General features: G+C 39.6%; 1 protein-coding gene across 2 annotated transcripts in view; it reads left to right on the forward strand.

Annotated features, from left to right (window-relative positions):
* The first annotated feature begins 16508 nt into the window (after window positions 1–16508).
* secisbp2l (SECIS binding protein 2-like) overlaps window positions 16509–23336 on the forward strand; it is a 33779-nt gene continuing 26951 nt past the window's right edge. Inside the window, exon 1 of one of the 2 annotated variants that reach the window (XM_084124183.1) lies at window positions 16509–16705. In XM_084124183.1, the coding sequence (XP_083980309.1) occupies window positions 16562–16705 (144 nt within the window). In that variant the 5' untranslated portion in view covers window positions 16509–16561. The remainder of the gene's footprint in view (window positions 16706–23336) is intronic. The other variant, XM_084124184.1, reaches the window with a different exon arrangement.

The following is a 23336-nucleotide window of genomic DNA, read 5'->3' on the forward strand; positions in this document are numbered from 1 at the left end:
ACGGTCATTTGCAAGCCTTGTATTTCCCTTCACCTTAAAGTGAAGTTTTACAGGAGCACGTGATCTAAAGCTGTTAGTGTTTCTGGACAGGAAGACGGTCAGATGTGATTCTGCTACATTTCAACATCAAAATGGTTTATCATATCCATCCATTCCTCCCAGTACAGGACTGAATGCAATTTTAAACATTCCATTACATTTGAAAGGACTAATTTGTAATATAACACTTTAATGTCAATAAACAAATATTAATCTAGACAAAATCCGTGCAGAATGGACAATGGATTTGGCTGTTGATATATCAGAGGAAACCTCCTGTACTCATATAGGTTTAATTTAGTTCAAAGTCCTCCACACACTTTATTACAGCAAGGTTAGGCTGTCCAAGATGTATGCAAATGTAGATTTTTTTTTTTTTTTTCACAAATCTGGGTCGTATTATTGTTTTTTGAGGATGAGTTCATGCTCCCAACTAACAAAAATATGTTTGTTTTGCTAAAATTCCCATTATTTGTATGTCCAGTTTTTTAATGTTTCAGAAATAATTTTTCTTTGTTATACTAATGTTAAGGGAACATTCCATTTTATCCTTTCGCAAACATCATGGGAATGTTACTTTTGAACATTCTAAATAAGTAGTAACACTTAAAGAATGTTGAGAACGTTACTAAAGCCCAGATAACTTTGAACGAACATTCTGTTATCATTACTGGAATAATGTGTTTGTAACATTCCGAGAACATTCCCTGTTTGCTGGGAAGTGACTTTTCAGTACTGTAGAGTTTAATCGGATGTCGTCAATTAAATCCGCATCTTTACAGGAAGAAACTTTCCTGTCCTAATTATGCATGATTATATGGTCAGTTATCATTGTAATTCCCATTAAGCAAATGCAAAATGAGCATTTAGTGTTGTTTATTCCCTGCTGTTTAATTACACTGGACTGTAAAGTTTCCCGCTCACTACGTTTACAGTCCCAGCAGTCATTTGAGTTTATGGCTGAAATGATAGAGCGAGTGACACATCAAAGCTGTTGAGGTGAGAGAGAGAGAGCTGATGTTGTCTGTGAACTTTAGACGACTCTCTCAGACAGATCTGCAGGTCTCCTGCTGTTTTAATTGCACCTGAAACGGCTCTTATAACCCAAACGAACATGCAGTCCCATTCCCGTCTGTTTACTCTGGGCTTATGGAGAATAACTTTGCCATATAATATCAATAAACATGAGAACTGAAGAAAGTGTGAGCTTGTTTTGTCTGTGCTTCGTGGCGCTGGTCTCTCACCTGCTCTCCGGGTTTAAGGTCAGGCTATTCTGAGTTCGGGTTAATCCACTGCTTTCTACATTCCCTGTTAATTGGTGAGCTCATGGGATCATGGCTGTTAACGGTGGGATGTTCTTTAAATAGCTTTGGTTGTGTTGCTCAAGTCTTGGATGGACAGAGGAGAGAAACACACTGTGCACTTAAAGGGATAGTTCAACCAAAAATGAAAATTAGTCCATGATTTACTCACCGTCAACTAGGTGTATATGACATTCTTCTTTCAGACGAATACAATCAGAGTTATGTTAAAAAATGTTCTGGCTCTTCCAATCTTTATAATGGCAGTGAATGGCCAGTTTCTGATTTGAAGTCCATAAAAGTGCATCTGTCCATCATAAAAGTGCATCTGTCCATCATAAAAGTGCATCTATCCATCATAAAAGTGCATCTGTCCATGATAAGAGTGCATCTATCCATCATAAAAGCGCATCTATCCATCATAAAAGCGCATCTATCCATCATAAAAGCGCATCCATCCATCATAAAAGTGCATCTATCCATCATAAAAGTGCATCTATCCATCATAAAAGTGCATCTGTCCATGATAAGAGTGCATCTATCCATCATAAAAGCGCATCCATCCATCATAAAAGTGCATCTATCCATCATAAAAGCGCATCTGTCCATCATAAAAGTGCATCTATCCATCATAAAAGTGCATCCGTCCATCATAAAAGTGCATCTATCCATCATAAAAGTGCATCTATCCATCATAAAAGCGCATCTGTCCATCATAAAAGCGCATCTATCCATCATAAAAGCGCATCTGTCCATCATAAAAGCGCATCTATCCATCATAAAAGCGCATCCATCCATCATAAAAGCGCATCTGTCCATCATAAAAGTGCATCTATCCATCATAAAAGTGCATCTGTCCATGATAAGAGTGCATCTATCCATCATAAAAGCGCATCCATCCATCATAAAAGTGCATCTATCCATCATAAAAGCGCATCTGTCCATCATAAAAGTGCATCTATCCATCATAAAAGTGCATCCGTCCATCATAAAAGTGCATCTATCCATCATAAAAGTGCATCTATCCATCATAAAAGTGCATCCGTCCATCATAAAAGTGCATCTGTCCATGATAAAAGTGCATCTATCCATCATAAAAGCGCATCTGTCCATCATAAAAGTGCATCTATCCATCATAAAAGTGCATCCGTCCATCATAAAAGTGCATCTATCCATCATAAAAGTGCATCCGTCCATCATAAAAGTGCATCTATCCATCATAAAAGTGCATCTATCCATCATAAAAGTGCATCCGTCCATCATAAAAGTGCAAAGTGCATCCGTCCATCATAAAAGTGCATCTGTCCATGATAAAAGTGCATCTGTCCATGATAAAAGTGCATCTATCCATCATAAAAGCGCATCTGTCCATCATAAAAGTGCATCTATCCATCATAAAAGTGCAACTGTCCATCATAAAAGTGCATCTATCCATCATAAAAGTGCATCTATCCATCATAAAAGCGCATCTGTCCATCATAAAAGTGCATCTATCCATCATAAAAGTGCATCCGTCCATCATAAAAGTGCAAAGTGCATCCGTTCATCATAAAAGTGCATCTGTCCATGATAAAAGTGCATCTGTCCATCATAAAAGTGCATCTATCCATCATAAAAGCGCATCTGTCCATCATAAAAGTGCATCTATCCATCATAAAAGTGCATCCGTCCATCATAAAAGTGCATCTGTCCATGATAAAAGTGCATCTATCCATCATAAAAGTGCATCTGTCCATCATAAAAGTGCATCTATCCATCATAAAAGTGCATCTATCCATCATAAAAGTGCATCTGTCCATCATAAAAGTGCATCTGTCCATCATAAAAGTGCATCCGTCCATCATAAAAGTGCATCCGTCCATCATAAAAGTGCATCTATCCATCATAAAAGTGCATCTGTCCATGAAAGTATTAAAAGTATTTTTTAAATGTAACTGAGTGTGTTCGTCTGAAAGAAGAATGTCATATACACTAGGATGACTTGAGAGTAAATCATGGGCTAACTCTCATTTTTGGGTGAACTATCCCTTTAAGGTGAAGAACATTATCAGCTCATTACATGTTTCATGTGTGTGTGTGTGTGTGTCTGCTCAGGCGCTGATGATGTTTGATTGTGTTAGTTCACTTCTGTTGTGTGTTTGTTAGAGTTTGAGGGCTGAAGGTGTGTCGCTCCTATTGTGACATCATCATCATCATCATCATCCTCAGACTGAGAGCCAGTGGCGGCCCGGAGAATGGCGTCTGATGAACTCACTCTCTAGCGCCACCAACTGCTCAGATTTGACTCTTTCTTCTGCTTATGACTCAGTGTCTCTCCAGTGATGAACTCTGTGAAGCTCCAGACTCCAGAAACAGGAAGACCGAACGCGTGCTTCGAAATGAAGGTACAACCTCAGACAGACCGTCAGAAATTAGAAATATCATTTTTATCTTATGATTTCTCGTATCATCAGAGTTCAAGTCGTTGGTTTGAATCTTCATCCACAATCTTAGATGATCAGTGCAAAGAAAATCGTCCTACAAAAGTTACTGGCTGTCGATGATCATCAGATTACGCCTCAGTCGTACTGAATGTGCCTCAGACAACTGAAGTATAGAGAGTTTAAAACAATATAGATTCAGTTTTTTGTGTTGTGATGTGTTTACATCCCTGTGTCGAGAATATATGATTGTATTGTTTTCTTCACGGCTGATTTTAATAATTAGTTAATTTGGGCAAATGACCATGCACTGAATTCCCACAATAACTTGTGTTTGAGCTGTACCTTCAAAACAAACAAGCTTTTCTGTGTGTGTGTGTGTGTGTGTGTGTGTGTGTGTGTGTGTGTGTCTTGATGTGGCAGATGGTAGTAAAGTTACATGACATCATCATGAAGCTTCATTCTTTATCTGAGAAACGCTCCTCTGCCCTTTAATCAGTGTGTGGAGTTCAACGACAGCATGAGATTTATAAAGCTGCACACACACACACACACACACACACACACACACACACACACAGACACACACACACACACACACACACACACAGAGGTTGAAGAGTTCAGCTCTGAAGATGATCAACAGATTCTGAATGAGCAACGCTTCAGATTCGCTTACAGGTGATGAGTGTGTGTGTGTGTGTGTGTGTGTGTGTGTGTGTGTGTCTCACCCTCAGTCTCAATGCATTCATTACATGCAGAGAAAGTGTGTGTGTGTTTGTTTGAGTGTGTGTCTCGCCCTCAGTCTCACTACACGCGTTTCATTACATGCAGAGAGAGAGTGTGTGTGTGTGTGTATGTGTGTGTGTTTGCTAGTGGTGGGTTCATGATGCGCTGAACTGAAGCTCACTGAGGACGATTCACATCAGAACAATTCAGTCGACTGCAGACGCTTTCAGACAGACAGATTCTGTTCTTTGAGTCACACTGTTGCGTGAGATTTCAAAGCGCTCTTACTCTCTTGTAAATTATAATTGAACAGTGCAGTATTAATGCAAAGAATGAGCTCAAACATTCGTTTTTTAATTCCAGAGTCTGTAGTGCCGAGAGAGAGAGAGAGGGAGAGGGAGAGAGAGAGAGGGAGAGAGTCAATCACTGCTAACCAGGTCAAAACACACTCTCACACACACACAATCATACACTCACTCACACTAACACACACACACACTCATGCACACACACACACACACACACTTACACTCTCTCAGACATACACACACTCACACTCTCACAGACACACTCACACACTCTCTCACAAACACACACACACACACACACACTCACTCACCCACACTTACTCACACACTCACGCACACGCACACACACACACACACTCACTCTCTCACAGACACACACACACTCACTCTCACACACACACACACACACACACACAAACAAAGTTTAAAAAAGTGAACTTAAAAAAAGTTATAGAATTTTGTTTGTTGTTATGAAAATTGTACAAAAATACTATTTTCAATTTTTATATAAAATATATATTTTCCAAAACACATTTTACTCTAAAACTGTGAGAAAATCAAAGCCATAAATCTAAACCTGTTGTGTTCCAGATGTGAGTCTGACATCTCATGATCTTCAGTGAGAGTGTGTTCGGCTGCAGTACCGAACGCTTCCACTAGAGGAAACTCGACTCATTCATTTCCAATGCGCTCATTATTGATCACGAGGAACACAAGCGTGACTATTGTTTTCAGGACCATTAAACATGTTCGAATCTCGTCCATGATTTTGTGTGTTCACACAGCAAGTGCCAAAACCTTTACCAAGTTTCGTACCGTTCTGGTGAAGTAAAAAACTAAACAAAATGTAACGTCAAAAATTAGCAAATAACTTTTTTTAGCGATGCCATAAAATAAGTATTTTCGGTTCCCCAAAGAACCTTTCAGTGATCAGTTCTTAAAAGATCAATTTTTACTTAATGTGAAGAACATTTCAATAATCCAAATAACCTTTTTTTTTTTTTTTTTTTTTTTTTGCACTGGAAAGGTGGAAGTTAAAGCTTCTTCACGGAACCAATAAAGAGTGTTGAATACACACATATATTTAGAGTATGGTTAAGTTAAGGAGAGACAGATTGAGAGGATCCAGTGTTTTTCCTGAAGTCTCCGGATCGCTACCAGACGGCGTGTCCATCAAACACGCGTGTGTGTGTGTGTGTGTGTGTGTGTGTGTGTGAGAGAGAGGCTCCTGTCATCAGGAGTGTGATGTAATGCACTGACTCGTGAGCTTTATTTCAGATCACTTTCCTGAACTGTGTGAACTATCCTGAACTCGTCTGCGTTGGAGTTGCACATGTGTGTGTGTGTGTGTGAGATACAGATGTGGTTTAATACATGTGCTTTAAGGCTGAGCAGATGTGAAGGCCTGTAACTGCAGTTCAGTAGATTATTAACACTTTATAACACTGTTCCTTCATTAATGAGTAATTACACAGGAACTAATGAGTAACGCACTATTAACATTCTAGTAACTACTATTAACTAACAACAAACTCTGATTAATGAATTAGTGAGTAATATCACTCAGATGAATGTGGAAGTTCACTATTAGATAATCAATAACTACTGATTTTTTCATTCCTCCCTGATATACAGGTTCATAATTAATATTAATAATTCATAATGTATAATATAAAGTAATGGTAAGTAACCCATTAGTAATGAATCAAGTGTTAGCACATCCTTCTATTAATAATTTGGATCAGTATTCTAAAGTGAAAAACATGATAACTTTCTAGTAATGACTAAAGTGTTACCAAATTACTATTCAAAATCTTACAAAAATCTTAGTAGTAACACTTGAGTCATTACTAGTGTGTTACCGTACTTTTGATTATAAATTATGCACTATTCATGTTAATTATTAACCTGTATAGTTCTCAGTGAGGAATGAAAAACAGTAGTTATTGATTATCTCAAAGGGAGAGGAGAGAAGAGGAGAGATGAGGAGAGAAGAGGTCAGGAGAGAAGAGAGAGGAGAGGAGAGAAGAGGAGAGATGAGAAAAGGAGAGATGAGAAGAGGAGAGAAGAGATGAGGAGAGGAGAGAAGAGGTCAGGAGAGGAGAGATGAGAGGAGAGATGAGGAGAGATGAGAAGAGGAGAGAAGAGATGAGGAGAGGAGAGAAGAGATGAGGAGGAGAGATGAGGAGGAGAGGAAAGATGAGGAGAGAAGAGATGAGGAGAGGAGAGAAGAGGAGAGATGAGAAAAGGAGAGATGAGAAGAGGAGAGATGAGGAGAGGAGAGAAGAGGTCAGGAGAGGAGAGATGAGATGAGAGGAGAGAAGAGATGAGGAGAGGAGAGAAGAGATGAGGAGAGAGGAGGAGAGAGGAGGAGAGGAGAGATGAGGAGAGAGGAGGAGAGAAGAGGAGGAGAGATGAGGAGAGGAGAGAAGAGATGAGAGGAGAGAAGAGATGAGGAGAGAGGAGGAGAGAGGAGGAGAGAGGAGGAGAGGAAAGATGAGGAGAGAAGAGATGAGGAGAGGAGAGAAGAGATGAGAGGAGAGAAAAGATGAGGAGAGGAGAGAAGAGATGAGGAGAGAGGAGGAGAGATGAGGAGAGGAGAGATGAGGAGGGAGGAGGAGAGGAGAGATGAGGAGGAGAGAAGAGGGGAGAGAAGAGATGAGGAGAGGAGAGAAGAGGAGGAGAGGAGAGAAGAGGAGGAGAGGAGAGATGAGGAGGAGAGGAGAGATGAGGAGGGAGGAGGAGAGCAGAGATGAGGGAGGAGGAGAGGAGAGAAGAGAGAGGAGAGGAGAGAGAAGAGGAGAGAAGAGGAGAGATGAGAAAAGGAGAGAAGAGATGAGGAGAGATGAGAAGAGGAGAGAAGAGATGAGGAGAGGAGAGAAGAGGAGAGATGAGAAAAGGAGAGAAGAGATGAGGAGAGATGAGAAGAGGAGAGAAGAGATGATGAGAGAAGAGGTCAGGAGAGAAGAGAGAGGAGAGGAGAGAAGAGGAGAGATGAGAAAAGGAGAGAAGAGATGAGGAGAGATGAGAAGAGGAGAGAAGAGATGATGAGAGAAGAGGTCAGGAGAGAAGAGATGAGGAGAGGAGAGAAGAGGAGAGATGAGAAAAGGAGAGAAGAGATGAGGAGAGATGAGAAGAGGAGAGAAGAGATGAGGAGAGAAGAGGTCAGGAGAGAAGAGAGAGGAGAGATGAGAGGAGAGATGAGAAGAGGAGAGAAGAGATGAGGAGGAGAGATGATGAGGAGAGGAGAGATGAGGAGAGAAGAGGAGGAGAGGAAAGATGAGGAGAGAAGAGATGAGGAGAGGAGAGAAGAGATGAGGAGAGGAGAGAAGAGGAGAGGAGAGATGAGGAGAGGAGAGAAGAGGAGAGGAGAGGAGAGAAGAGATGAGGAGGGAGGAGGAGAGGAGAGATGAGGAGGGAGGAGGAGAGGAGAGATGAGGAGGAGAGAAGAGATGAGGAGAGGAGAGAAGAGGAGGAGAGGAGAGAAGAGAAGGAGAGGAGAGATGAGGAGGAGAGGAGGGAGGAGGAGAGGAGAGATGAGGAGGGAGGAGGAGAGGAGAGATGAGGAGGAGAGAAGAGATGAGGAGAGGAGAGAAGAGGAGGAGAGGAGAGAAGAGAAGGAGAGGAGAGATGAGGAGGAGAGGAGGGAGGAGGAGAGGAGAGATGAGGAGGGAGGAGGAGAGCAGAGATGAGGAGGAGAGAAGAGATGAGGAGAGGAGAGAAGAGGAGAGGAGAGATGAGGAGAGGAGAGAAGAGGAGAGGAGAGGAGAGAAGAGATGAGGAGGGAGGAGGAGAGGAGAGATGAGGAGGGAGGAGGAGAGGAGAGATGAGGAGGAGAGAAGAGGAGGAGAGGAGAGATGAGGAGGGAGGAGGAGAGGAGAGATGAGGAGGAGAGAAGAGATGAGGAGAGGAGAGAAGAGGAGGAGAGGAGAGAAGAGAAGGAGAGGAGAGATGAGGAGGAGAGGAGGGAGGAGGAGAGGAGAGATGAGGAGGGAGGAGGAGAGGAGAGATGAGGAGGAGAGAAGAGATGAGGAGAGGAGAGAAGAGGAGGAGAGGAGAGAAGAGAAGGAGAGGAGAGATGAGGAGGAGAGGAGGGAGGAGGAGAGGAGAGATGAGGAGGGAGGAGGAGAGCAGAGATGAGGAGGGAGGAGGAGAGGAGAGGAGAGATGAGAGAAGAGGAGAGGAGAGATGAGAAGAGGAGAGAAGAGATGAGGAGAGGAGAGAAGAGATGAGGAGAGATGAGAAGAGGAGAGAAGAGAAGAGGAGGAGAGGAGAGATGAGGAGAGAAGAGGAGGAGAGGAGAGAAGAGGAGAGGAGAGAGGAGAAGAGGAGAGGAGGAGAGGAGAGAAGAGGAGAGGAGAGAGGAGAAGAGGAGAGGAGAGATTGTGTTGTGGAGAAACTCCTCCGGCCGGATCAACATGAACACATGATGATGAAGCAGAATCACTCTCTCACTGATCTTGAATCTGCAGCCTCTACTCTTCTGAGTGACTGTAACGCTTTTCATCTCGAGTTTTTTATTGTAACCTGTTTGGCTTTTCCCGTCGGGTCACTGTATTATCACAGTCTGCAAGTGCTGAATATACACACATTCATTACAATATCCAGTACAACACTACACTTGCAGTGCATACAGTAGACAATTTATTCACCTTACTACTGTACGTTGTCATTACTTTTTACGTAATTGCAAAATGAGTCTACTTTGTTACAATATACTTTTTGTCTGTAACTGATTGCTTTGTATTCTGTGTTCTCCATTATTTGATATAGTGTCTAATGAATGATCTGTAGAGTTCATAATATTGACTGATGTGTGTATGATCTGAGAGCTTTGTTTGATTTTGAGCAGATAAAATAATTTTGATGCGATTGTTTGATTTTGTCGGAAGAGTCGGAGGTTCTGTGAATGAGGTTTGAAGATTTGGTTTTGTGTTTAAGGTTTTGAGAAAGTGAGTGATGATGGTTTCAAGAAATGTTTTTTAGCAATTCAGAAAAACTGTAATAGTAGTTACTAGAATGTTGATATTGCATTACTCATTTGTTCCTGTGTAGTTATTTATTTATGAAGGAACGGTTTTATAAAGTGTTACCCCAAAAATGTTCAGAGCTGACATGAATAATGCTTGAAAACAATTTTGCCATAAACTGTAAGTACTGGAACATGGCGACTCCTTGAGCGATTATTACTGAATGGAAATGTGATTATCAACATAGAATCTGCATAAAAGAGATGTCCGGGGAAATTAGCTTTTAAAGTCCCTAAACCATCAAAATGTGAGTGTGTGTTTGTGTGTGTGTGCGCGCAAGTGTGTGTGTGCGTGAGTGTGTCTGTGTGTGCGAGTGTGTGTGTGTGCGCGCACCTCTAATTGCTCCTCACATCTGTTCACAGTTCGCATGCGGAGGTGTAATTTGCATCTGCTGAGTGTCTGTGGATCATCATGCTCTCTCTCTCTCTCGCTCTCTCTCTCTCTCTCTCTCGGCCACACAGATTGTGCCCCCCCCCCACCTCTGGTAAACACGACTGATTATCCGACAGTAAATCTGCATCTTTTGTCCGGGAAACAGAGGATCACAGCTTTACTCAGGAGAATCTGATCATGTTGACCTGCTGTTACTGATACACGTGTTGAGCTGTGTGTGTGTGTGTGTGTGTGTGTCGGTCAGTCAGGACAGACTCACTACAGATTCATTAGAGCTTGGCAGAGAACTCGTTGGCAAAGACTTAAAAATCTATACGTCCATAAGAGTTTTATGCTTTAACTTGCATAATCATATTGTTGCATATCTCATAACTCATATTACATCATCTTTTACACCTGCACACAATCCAAGAATCAAAGAGTGTGTGTGTCAGAGGTGAACAACAGTTTACGGTTTCCATGGTCAGATGAGCGAGGATGGGCTGTAATTCATGTGATAATATTTACTTTAGACAGTCGGTTTGCTGAAAGACAGATATCGATATTATGATCTTATTGTTCCAGGGCTGATGTTTTCCTCACAGAAACATGAAGGTGAACATCTGTATCTGGTAAACATCGCGAACACGTCAGACTCGGACTGATGTTTCTGCAGATGATCCCGGCATTTTCTGATGATTTGATGGGAGAACAGCTTGTTATTTTTTACTTTATTTAACTGTGTGAAGGACAGATGTTCTCACTAATAGATCCTCTCAAATGAATAAATAGTGTCACACAAAAGGAGATGTGAAAGTGAATACAAATATATGTTCTAGAAACGTTTTGCTGACGTTCCCGTTAAATAACAAGAATAAAACGGTAACACTTTACAATAAGGTTCATCAGTTGACATTAGTTAACTACCTTATTAAACATGAACTAAGAATGAACTGCACTTATACAGCATTTATGTTGAACATTACTTAGTAAAGTTTCAACATTTAGGCTACTAAAACATTATTAAAATCAAAGTTTGTATTTGTTAACATTAGTTAATGTACTGTGAATAACATGAACAAACAATGAATAGCTGCATTTTTAATAACATTACAGTAACAAATGATTTGCTGATTGTTGGTTCATGTTAGTTAATGCATTAACTAATGTTAACTAGTGAACCTTATTGTAAAGTGTTACTGATAAAACATTGATAGAATTGAATTATTGTCTTTTTATTCATTACTCCTGAATGTTCTCTGAACCATATGAAAAAGTAGTAAAGGGTTAATTCACCCCCAAAAATTGTAACTATCCCATAATTAGCCATCCTAGCTGTATATGACTTTCCTCTTTCAGCCGAACACAATCAGAGTTAGGCTATATTAAAAAATATCCTGGCTCTTACAAGCTTTATAATGGGAGTGAATGGAGGATGACATTATGAAGCCCAAAAAAGTGCATCCATCCATCATAAAAGTAATCCATACGACTCCAGGGATTAATAACGGCCTTCTGGAGCGAAGCAATGCATTTTTGTTTAAATTTAAAAACAATAGCAGTCTATGAGAGATGTGCTTAAGTGTGTATGACATTGATGGATTTGTCTTGGAAGCATCAGATTCTCATCATGGCTGCGTTTCCGATAACGTTCTCTTAGCACGCTACGAAGACTCTTAAAGTAGGCTATAACTTAACTAAAGCTATACCATTTCTAGCGTGTTCCCCGAACCATACCTTAGGAAGCTGCTTAAGATATACCTTCTTATGTGCGACGTTACCCGGTGCGGAATCTGTTGATATCGATGGATCAAGAATCAATTATTCACTCGAGCAGGGGCTGATTCTCTGCGTTATGTGAGAAAGCGGTGTTCTTTATAAAAGAAACACTTCAGAATTAGTGGAAATTTCATTTATTAGGATTAATGGGATGTTATAAAAAATAATCCAAACAATAGCCCAGCCTACATATTTTAAAATTGTATCATATGTTGATTGCACAATAACGGCCCATTACAACTGTTTACGTGCTTTCTTCTTTCTCCTTTGTGTTCGCTGAGGTGGAGCTGTGAAGAAATATTGTTCTTGTAAATACTTTCCAGCATTTCAGTAATAAAAGTGTACATCGTAGCCTACGTACGGTGCTCGACAGTGATCAAAAAGGATTTAAACTTGAAGTGATCTCTTCTTGTAAACTTAAGAGATGTGGATTCGGACGGCGATTAAATCACAACACGATCTTGGTGTTCGTCAAAAAACAGTAGAAACCGGAGAATTCGGCCGGAGAAAAACACTGACATTCTAGATTCTGAATCACCGACTACCCCTGTAAATGTTTAAAGTACCATGAGAAACAGTTACCGTCCGAATAGGGCTAAACTGACAGAGCTTTGGCTGGCCTTTGGAAGGCTCCGCGGACGGCGTCTTTCATTTAGCACAACTATCCGCTGTATCGCTGCCATAGTTTGAGCAATCATTCACAATCATTCCCTTTAAATAGACTCCTACGCCTTTACTGCCTAATGGTTTGCCAGCTGATGTAGGCCTACCTTTGGTTAATATAATTAAAAAGCTAACAACAATCAGTGTAATTACAATTTTATGCTGTGCAAGAAAACACTTGAGTAATTGAACAGGTTTATTTTATTTTATTTTTTTTGCAGTGGTGGCCTCCTGTTAACAGTGATAAGGTGAAGCTAAGAGTGCAGACCAACCTTCCGAACTTATGACTTACAGAAGGTATACTTAACTATGAACGTTTTGGGAAACATGTATTAACGATAAGGTACAGTTTAAGGTAGCCTATAACTTAAGAAAGAAAGAGGTGGTGTTAAGAAGGTTTCGGGAAACGCAGCCCAGATCTCTCCTCTCAGTTAAATAGTTGGAATAACAAGAGGTCAGTCATAAGACATCAATAATAATGCATGAGAATAAGATGGAAGGTCTGTCCCAGAACTGTGTGTGTGTGTGAGTGTGTGTGTGGCCTCATGGCATGTTGTGGTTGCGTGCGAGACTCCAGCGACGCTCGTGCTCTCGGGGCGTCTGGGGTTTGATGTGTAAAACAACAACCCCGTGTACTTAAATGAGTGTATAAAAGGAGAATCACGCGCAAGCCTTGTAAAAGTGAAAACACAACATGTGTAGTCACGCATGCCGTTACGGTGACCGGAGGGGGTTCGCGCGCGCCCCTCCGTGAGATCTAAAACTCTGCCGCGCTTTTTTAACCCATAAAATTACACGCGCGCAGAGCAGCGGCGAATGCGCGCCAAAAACACTCTTGGCGGGAGATCGCGTGAAAGATTAAGCCGAGTGTCAGAAACATGTTTACATTTATGCTCATTAGCGGAGGCATAGGCTACTATATTTTATTGGCAAGCTGACATTAAACGGGTGATAAAGTCTTAGTTAGACGTTTTTGACAGCAGGATAAATAAGTGTACGAAACCCCATTTCATAAAAAACATACTTTGGCAAATCACAATTATGACATACTAAAATACATAATACTTTCTGTGTCATAATTATGAATTCTTGTTATTTGAGTCATAATCTCTAGTTTTTGAGTCATAATTTCGTCTTTAATGTCATAATTATGACTTTTTATGTCAGAATTTCGGCTTAGTATGTCATAATTTTGACTTTTAATGACATAATTATGTTTTTTTTTCTTATAGGCCAGAAATGGGCTTCCGTATTAGTGTACTAGTATAAATATGCACACTTATATCCTACTATACACTAGAAGTAGGCTGTGTAGTTAGCAGCAGTGATGGGAAACAATATGCCAATAATACTAAATAATGTCTTAATATGTGACAAATATATGATCAATAAATTGACAACATATGTTTTTACATTGCTGAAACTTCAAAGTAAGTTTAACTTAAACATCCAAATTGAGTGTACTTAAAAAAGGCATGCAGCAACTTTTTTTTCTTTTCTTTTTTACAGTACATTGATGCATATTGATTGAGTTTGCACAAATGTGTTAGAACAGAATTCAAGTCAAGAGAGAACAGTGTCGACCAACTCCAGTTCCTTTGCACAAGGGCTTGTGGGTAATAGTACTTTATTACTTTATTTGTATTATTATTGATAATCTTCCAGACCGCAAATCAGCTAGACGCCTTGACTTTATCATACTATTTTTAATGTAGCCTGCATGATTTGGGACACATTAATTCTGGGCTGTTCCATCTGGCAATGAGAAAGAATTCCTAGTTTGTTTAGTCACAACCTCCAGTGTTTAATTTAATTATGTTTTTTATGTGTCTGTTAATGACACAACAAGTACTCTAATGAGCACACACAGGTGAGCAACACTTTGATCACTTTCAGATTTTCAGGTCATTATGTTGAGAAAGGCAAGCAAATAAGTTTGAGATTCATGTTTTTCTCATGATAGAATGAAAAACAACAGCGCCACCTTTAGGTGAATGTGAGAATTGTCTGGTTTTCCATTGATGGGGGACATGAAATAAAGTGAGGATATTAATAATATTAAACTTTATTTATATTGCCCATTCATAGCTGCTATGATCAAAGTGCTTTACAAAATAATGAAACATTAGTGAAACAGACATAAAGAGCTTTACATCATATTAAATCAAGTGTAATAACTCAAATACTCCATTGAACAAAAATGAAAACAGATTTAAATCACCAGTAAAGACACCATGAGCCAGACGAAGAGTTAATATAAGATTAGTTGGGTCAGTATATGATAGAGTAGTCTATGCAAAAACTAAATGATTTCTGTGTATTCAGTGTATCGGTCACTGCAGTAATCTTGCATACGTGAACATCACACCAAAGTTAACAGACTGAACAATGTTTATGTAGCCTACATGTCAATTTCTACATACAAAAAATCATTTTTTAATATTAAAATACAATTATGTATTGCATGTTGTATTACAGATTGTATTCTAAATTAGGTATCATGAATTAATGAGTTTGTACAGTACATCTTGTTTAATTGACAGACATTTGCAAATAGTAATGTAGGCTATACAGTACAGTCATGTTGTGTGTAATTCGCACCCTATAAAGGCTTGAAGTGTGTAAGTGCACACTTGTGTGGGTTGCTAGTGTCCGGCCCATCAGATAACAACACAATTGCTGTAGTTTATCACTGTAAATGTGTGTACAACTCAATGGCTGGTTTATGTTTTCTGTGCCAGTATTTTTAGGGTTGTTTTGAAGAATACTGAGAACAGTATTGTGTTGTGGGACGTATGGGTCGGGATAAAAATAGAGCTTTCTTTTCATGAATTCACAGAAACACAATGACATCATTAATTTTGGGAAAATGCACACAACAAATCTGAGCTTTACAATACTGGGTGTCACATAAGTCTCTCTCTCTCTCTGTGTGTGTGTGTGTGTGTGTGTATCATGTTGAAGCTTAAAGTCCCACTTCATTCTCTCCAATGAAAAGCATATTTACACTGTCTGAATCGCTCCCTATCCCCTATGTAGTGCACTATGTGCCATTCACCATGTAGACAATAGTAAATGTGTGAACAAGTGACTGATTTCAGCATCTATTTATAGTGTGGGGGCGGAGCTTAAGATTCTAGAGAGCATTTGATTGGACAGAAAATCTGATGAGAAGCTGAAGTGCAGAGTGATGTCATCAAAATAATTGATCCAAATTTGTGGAAGTGAGTGACTGTAGGTTTTGCACTTATATCTTCAAAATGTAAACGTTGTCATTGTCATTTAGCTTATAACAGTAAGACTAAGACAAAAAAAACTTTGTTTCATGGGAACTTTAAGTGTTGCTTTGGTGTTGGTGATGATGGAATCACAGGCCTGATTATTGTTTATATAAATCAAACTGCAACAGCAACTTTTGTCAATTTGAAATAAATAAAACTCACTGAACATCTCTGTTGCTGTTAAATTTTATATATAGGCTATAATATATATTTGAATACCTGAAAGTGAAACCTAAGTTCTGTGTATTTTACAATGAGTATCTTTCTTATGCCCTTAAAATGATGAAAAGAAAAAATGCAAAAAAAAACAAAAAACGTTTTGCTACAAAGGAAGAATAAGTAAACCCTGCCCCCCTTCCTTTTTCCCCCCTCTTTTTTTTTTCTTCTTCTTTTCTGTAATGCAATTTTGCACCTGATCCTACTGTCATAGTGTAATTATATATTTGTGTTGTCATGTTTTTTTGTACATGACATACTGTTCAATAAAAAAATTAAATTAAAATAAGAAATATCTCGGTTGCTGTTATTTCTGCGCATGCGTGTGAGTTGAGTTTCCTGCTCTCGCGCGCCCCCTAACGGAAGCTTGACAGAATTACAGAAACGCACATCCTTAATGACCCTCCGCGGCTTCCGTCCCAGATGAGTGTCAGTCAGTCAATCAGTCAGTCAGTGACGGACATCAGAACCGGAGCACCGCAACATGTCTCCGTTAACGGCCTCCTGACAGCAGCCCGCGGCTCGGTTCCGGTGTCGGTGTGCGAGATGGACGCTGGCGAGAGAAAGGTAACTCGATTTATCGACACACGAACGCGATTAACACCCGCTGGCCTCACATTAGCTTTAGCTTTAGCAGCGCTCGCGGGATTAAAGTCCAAAACTGCATAATGACAGATTATTATTGTGACCAAACACTCACATGTGTGTGAAATATGCGTTTATTTGTGTTCGTGTGTGTGTTAGTTGTGTATATCAGAGCTGACGCGATGCTGAGAGCGAAGGGACGCGCCAAAACAATGACGCCCCTGTTATGATCAATGAAACAAATCTAGATCCAAAACAGTGATTAATGAAATATCAGTGAACATGGCGATTATTACCAGAGCTCAATAGTCGCGTAGCGTTTGTGTGAGTATATATAATCCCCTATTAATAATATAATATTACAGTACCGTAGTAATACTCTGATGTTTTTTGAAGTACCGTTAATTCAGATAAATATTCACATAAATATTATGGCACATCAAGACGGGAATGATTTATTACTACGGTATAAGTCAAAGTACCATAGTACCAGCACTGTACTGTAGTTTCCCATCAGGAAACGTGGTTACTGACCACATACATCTGCTTTATGAAGGTTGAAATGTGAGTGATTGACCCTCAGCATAGAAACAATACCATGACTGATTGTACAGTGACTGGGAAATTACATGACTGACTGTACAGATCGACTGTGATATTGATATTATATGACTGACTGTACAGATTGACTGTGATGTTGACATTACATGACTGATTGAACAGTGACTGTGATATTACATGACTGACTGGACAGATTGACTGTGATATTACATGACTGACTGTACGGATTCACTGTGATATTACATGACTGACTGTACGGATTCACTGTGATATTACATGACTGACTGTACAGATTGACTGTGATATTACATGACTGACTGTACGGATTCACTGTGATATTACATGACTGACTGTACAGATTGACTGTGATATTACATGACTGACTGTACGGATTCACTGTGATATTACATGACTGACTGTACAGATCGACTGTGATATTACATGACTGACTACAGATCGACTGTGATATTACATGACTGACTGTTCAGATTGACTGTGATATTACATGACTGACTATACAGATTGACTGTGATATTACATGTCTGACTGTTCAGATCGACTGTGATATTACATGACTGACTGTACAGATCGACTGTGATATTACATGACTGACTGTACAGATCGACTGTGATATTACATGACTGACTGTACAGATCGACTGTGATATTACATGACTGACTGTACAGATTGACTGTGATATTACATGACTGACTGTACAGATTGACTGTGATATTACATGACTGACTGTTCAGATCGACTGTGATATTACATGACTGACTGTTCAGATCGACTGTGATATTACATGACTGACTGTACAGATCGACTGTGATATTACATGACTGACTGTTCAGATCGACTGTGATATTACATGACTGACTGTTCAGATCGACTGTGATATTACATGACTGACTACAGATCGACTGTGATATTACATGACTGACTGTTCAGATCGACTGTGATATTACATGACTGACTGTACGGATTCACTGTGATATTACATGACTGACTGTTCAGATCGACTGTGATATTACATGACTGACTGTTCAGATCGACTGTGATATTACATGACTGACTACAGATCGACTGTGATATTACATGACTGACTGTTCAGATTGACTGTGATATTACATGACTGACTGTACGGATTCACTGTGATATTACATGACTGACTGTATGGATTCACTGTGATATTACATGACTGACTGTGATATTACATGACTGACTGTTCAGATCGACTGTGATATTACATGACTGACTGTACAGATTGACTGTGATATTACATGACTGACTGTTCAGATTGACGGTGATATTACATGACTGACTGTACAGATCGACGGTGATATTACATGACTGACTGTACAGATCGACGGTGATATTACATGACTGACTGTACAGATCGACGGTGATATTACATGACTGACTACAGATCGACTGTGATATTACATGACTGACTGTTCAGATCGACTGTGATATTACATGACTGACTGTTCAGATCGACGGTGATATTACATGACTGACTACAGATCGACTGTGATATTACATGACTGACTGTTCAGATCGACGGTGATATTACATGACTGACTACAGATCGACTGTGATATTACATGACTGACTACAGATCGACTGTGATATTACATGACTGACTGTTCAGATCGACGGTGATATTACATGACTGACTGTTCAGATCGACGGTGATATTACATGTCTGACTGTACAGATCTACTGTGATATTACATGACTGACTGTACAGATTGACGGTGATATTACATGACTGACTGTACAGTGACTGATATTACATGACTGACTGTACAGTGACTGTGATATTACATGTCTGACTGTTCAGATTGACGGTGATATTACATGACTGACTGTACAGTGACTGATATTACATGACTGACTGTACAGTGACTGTGATATTACATGTCTGACTGTTCAGATCGACGGTGATATTACATGACTGACTGTTCAGATCGACGGTGATATTATATGACTGACTGTTCAGATTGACGGTGATATTACATGATTGACTGTACAGATTGATGGTGATATTACATGACTGACTGTACGGATTCACTGTGATATTACATGACTGACTGTACGGATTCACTGTTATATTACATGACTGACTGTACAGATCGACGGTGATATTACATGACTGACTGTACAGATCGACGGTGATATTACATGACTGACTGTACAGATCGACGGTGATATTACATGACTGACTACAGATCGACGGTGATATTACATGACTGACTGTACAGATCGACGGTGATATTACATGACTGACTACAGATCGACTGTGATAATACATGACTGACTGTTCAGATCGACGGTGATATTACATGACTGACTACAGATCGACTGTGATATTACATGACTGACTGTACAGATCGACTGTGATATTACATGACTGACTACAGATCGACTGTGATATTACATGACTGACTGTTCAGATCGACGGTGATATTACATGTCTGACTGTACAGATCGACGGTGATATTACATGACTGACTGTTCAGATCGACGGTGATATTACATGACTGACTGTACAGATTGACGGTGATATTACATGACTGACTGTACAGTGACTGTGATATTACATGACTGACTGTACAGTGACTGTGATATTACATGTCTGACTGTTCAGATTGATGGTGATATTACATGAATGACTGTGCAGTGACTGTGATATTACATGACTGACTGTACAGTGACTGTGATATTACATGTCTGACTGTTCAGATCGACGGTGATATTACATGACTGACTTTTCAGATCGACGGTGATATTACATGACTGACTGTTCAGATCGACGGTGATATTACATGACTGACTGTTCAGATCGACGGTGATATTACATGACTGACTTTTCAGATCGACGGTGATATTACATGACTGACTGTTCAGATCGACGGTGATATTACATGACTGACTGTTCAGATCGACGGTGATATTATATGACTGACTGTACAGATTGACGTTGATATTACATGACTGACTGTTCAGATCGACGGTGATATTATATGACTGACTGTTCAGATTGACGGTGATATTATATGACTGACTGTACAGATTGACGTTGATATTACATGACTGACTGTACAGTGACTGTGATATTACATGTCTGACTGTTCAGATCGACGGTGATATTACATGACTGACTGTACAGTGACTGATATTACATGACTGACTGTACAGTGACTGTGATATAACGTCTGACTGTTCAGATCGACGGTGATATTACATGACTGACTGTTCAGATCGACGGTGATATTACATGACTGACTGTACAGTGACGGTGATATTACATGACTGACTGTACAGTGACTGTGATATTACATGACTGACTGTACAGTGACTGTGATATTACATGACTGACTGTACAGTGACTGTGATATTACGTCTGACTGTTCAAATCGACGGTGATATTACATGACTGACTGTACAGATTGACTGTGATATTACATGACTGACTGTTCAGATCGACGGTGATATTACATGACTGACTGTTCAGATCGACGGTGATATTACATGTCTGACTGTACAGATCGACTGTGATATTACATGACTGACTACAGATCGACGGTGATATTACATGACTGACTACAGATCGACTGTGATATTACATGACTGACTGTTCAGATCGACGGTGATATTACATGACTGACTACAGATCGACTGTGATATTACATGACTGACTGTACAGATCGACGGTGATATTACATGACTGACTACAGATCGACTGTGATATTACATGACTGACTGTACAGATCGACTGTGATATTACATGACTGACTACAGATCGACTGTGATATTACATGACTGACTGTTCAGATCGACGGTGATATTACATGTCTGACTGTACAGATCGACGGTGATATTACATGACTGACTGTTCAGATCGACGGTGATATTACATGACTGACTGTACAGATTGACGGTGATATTACATGACTGACTGTACAGTGACTGTGATATTACATGACTGACTGTACAGTGACTGTGATATTACATGTCTGACTGTTCAGATCAACGGTGATATTACGTGACTGACTGTACAGATTGACGGTGATATTACATGACTGACTGTACAGTGACTGTGATATTACATGACTGACTGTACAGTAGGGATGGGACGATTACCGGTTTTACGATAAACCACGATAAAATGTACTGACGGTTAGTAATATCGTTTAAAATTTAATTATCATTAAAACCGTGTTTGATTATCGCGATTTTAGATCCTGTTCAGCCAGCAACAGTCTGACGCAGCCGCAGGCGCAATGTTATTTTTTTTATTCAAGAAGGAATTGCGGAAGGCAGTGACCGTGCTCGGGAGAATTTTCAGCCTTTTAAAAGAACCAATTCTGATGTGTGGTCATATTTTGGCTTTAACAAAAGTCCTGAGGGAAACTTAATCGAGGATGGTCACCCTGTCAGCAGAACATGCACAAGAAAAAGTCGCTGCAATAACTTCAGATCTGCCGAGTCGTCTTGTGTGACCATCACCGACTGTTGTATAGCTAACGCAAGGCAAGTTAACTTTGACCTCAATACCAAAACTATGTCTGGGAAATAACTGGGCATGAAATGTTGTTTTAAGTTTAACTATTTTATATCAATAAACGTGAGGCTTCCGCAAATAAAAGTTCGCAGCAAGTGGCTTAGCCAAAGACGAACGAACAAGTTCAAACAAGACTATTAAGAGTGACATTTAAGGGATAATAATTTATATTCATTATACACTTATTACACCGATATTTTTTTTTACCACATAGGCTAATTACGGGGACAATGAATTGAGATTAATCTTTTCTTACCTTTTTATAAATCATGTACAGCGTAGGCTACAAAACAATCGTTCAGACAAGATGATCACAACAATATTATCAAACTCTATAAACAATAAATCAACTCTGATTTATTAATTTTCAATACAATTAAAAACGGAGACGCAAGACGGCAAGTTGTATTTGAATGAAACGAGAAAGCGCGTCCATTGTGATGCATGGTGTAACGTCTGTCAGAGAGTTTGAAGTCTGCCCAGATGAAGAATACAAGACAGTGCAAATGAACTGGTAGTTCCACGAGACTTTTATAGATGTTTTCTCTCAGTTAAGCACACTCTTCATACATGTCGAAGAGCGAATGTTAAAAGGGAAAAGAAAACACTCTAAAACACGCTACAAATCAAAGTAAACACATTATAATAAAACAACGGTCAGCAGTAGAGCGGTCATCTTCCTCTTTGCGTGATCAATCTCACTCTCACTGTGCGTGCGCGCTCACATAAAAACAGCATGCATACATTAACGTACGCCATAGAAGAAGTTATCTTAAAGGCACATCCACATTCATGTCATGAACACTACTTAACACTAGGTGGCCGTTACAATGGATGTGCGCGGTCTTATAATGCGTTGCTATTGACGACCGTCATTATAAGGAAGGAAATGCTTTAAAAAGTGCATAGAGCTGCTTGTTTTATTTGTTGTTTGTTGATTTTCAAATATAAAACTTGTTGAAATGTCTTCAGTGTGAGCATCAACTCTTTTTGAACACTTTCATCTCGTTTTAACAAAACCGTGATAATATTGATAATCGCGATAATTTTGGTCACTATTATCGTGATATAAAATTTTCATACCGTCCCATCCCTACTGTACAGTGACTGTGATATTACATGTCTGACTGTTCAGATTGACGGTGATATTACATGACTGACTGTTCAGATCGACGGTGATATTACATGACTGACTGTTCAGATCGACGGTGATATTACATGACTGACTGTACAGTGACTGTGATATTACATGACTGACTGTACAGTGACTGATATTACATGACTGACTGTACAGTGACTGTGATATTACATGTCTGACTGTTCAGATTGACGGTGATATTACATGACTGACTGTACAGTGACTGTGATATTACATGACTGACTGTACAGTGACTGTGATATTACATGACTGACTGTACAGTGACTGTGATATTACATGTCTGACTGTTCAGATTGACGGTGATATTACATGACTGACTGTACAGA

This window comes from Abramis brama (assembly GCF_963993115.1).
Source record: "Abramis brama genome assembly, chromosome: 9".
NCBI classification, from domain to species: Eukaryota; Metazoa; Chordata; class Actinopteri; order Cypriniformes; family Leuciscidae; genus Abramis; species Abramis brama.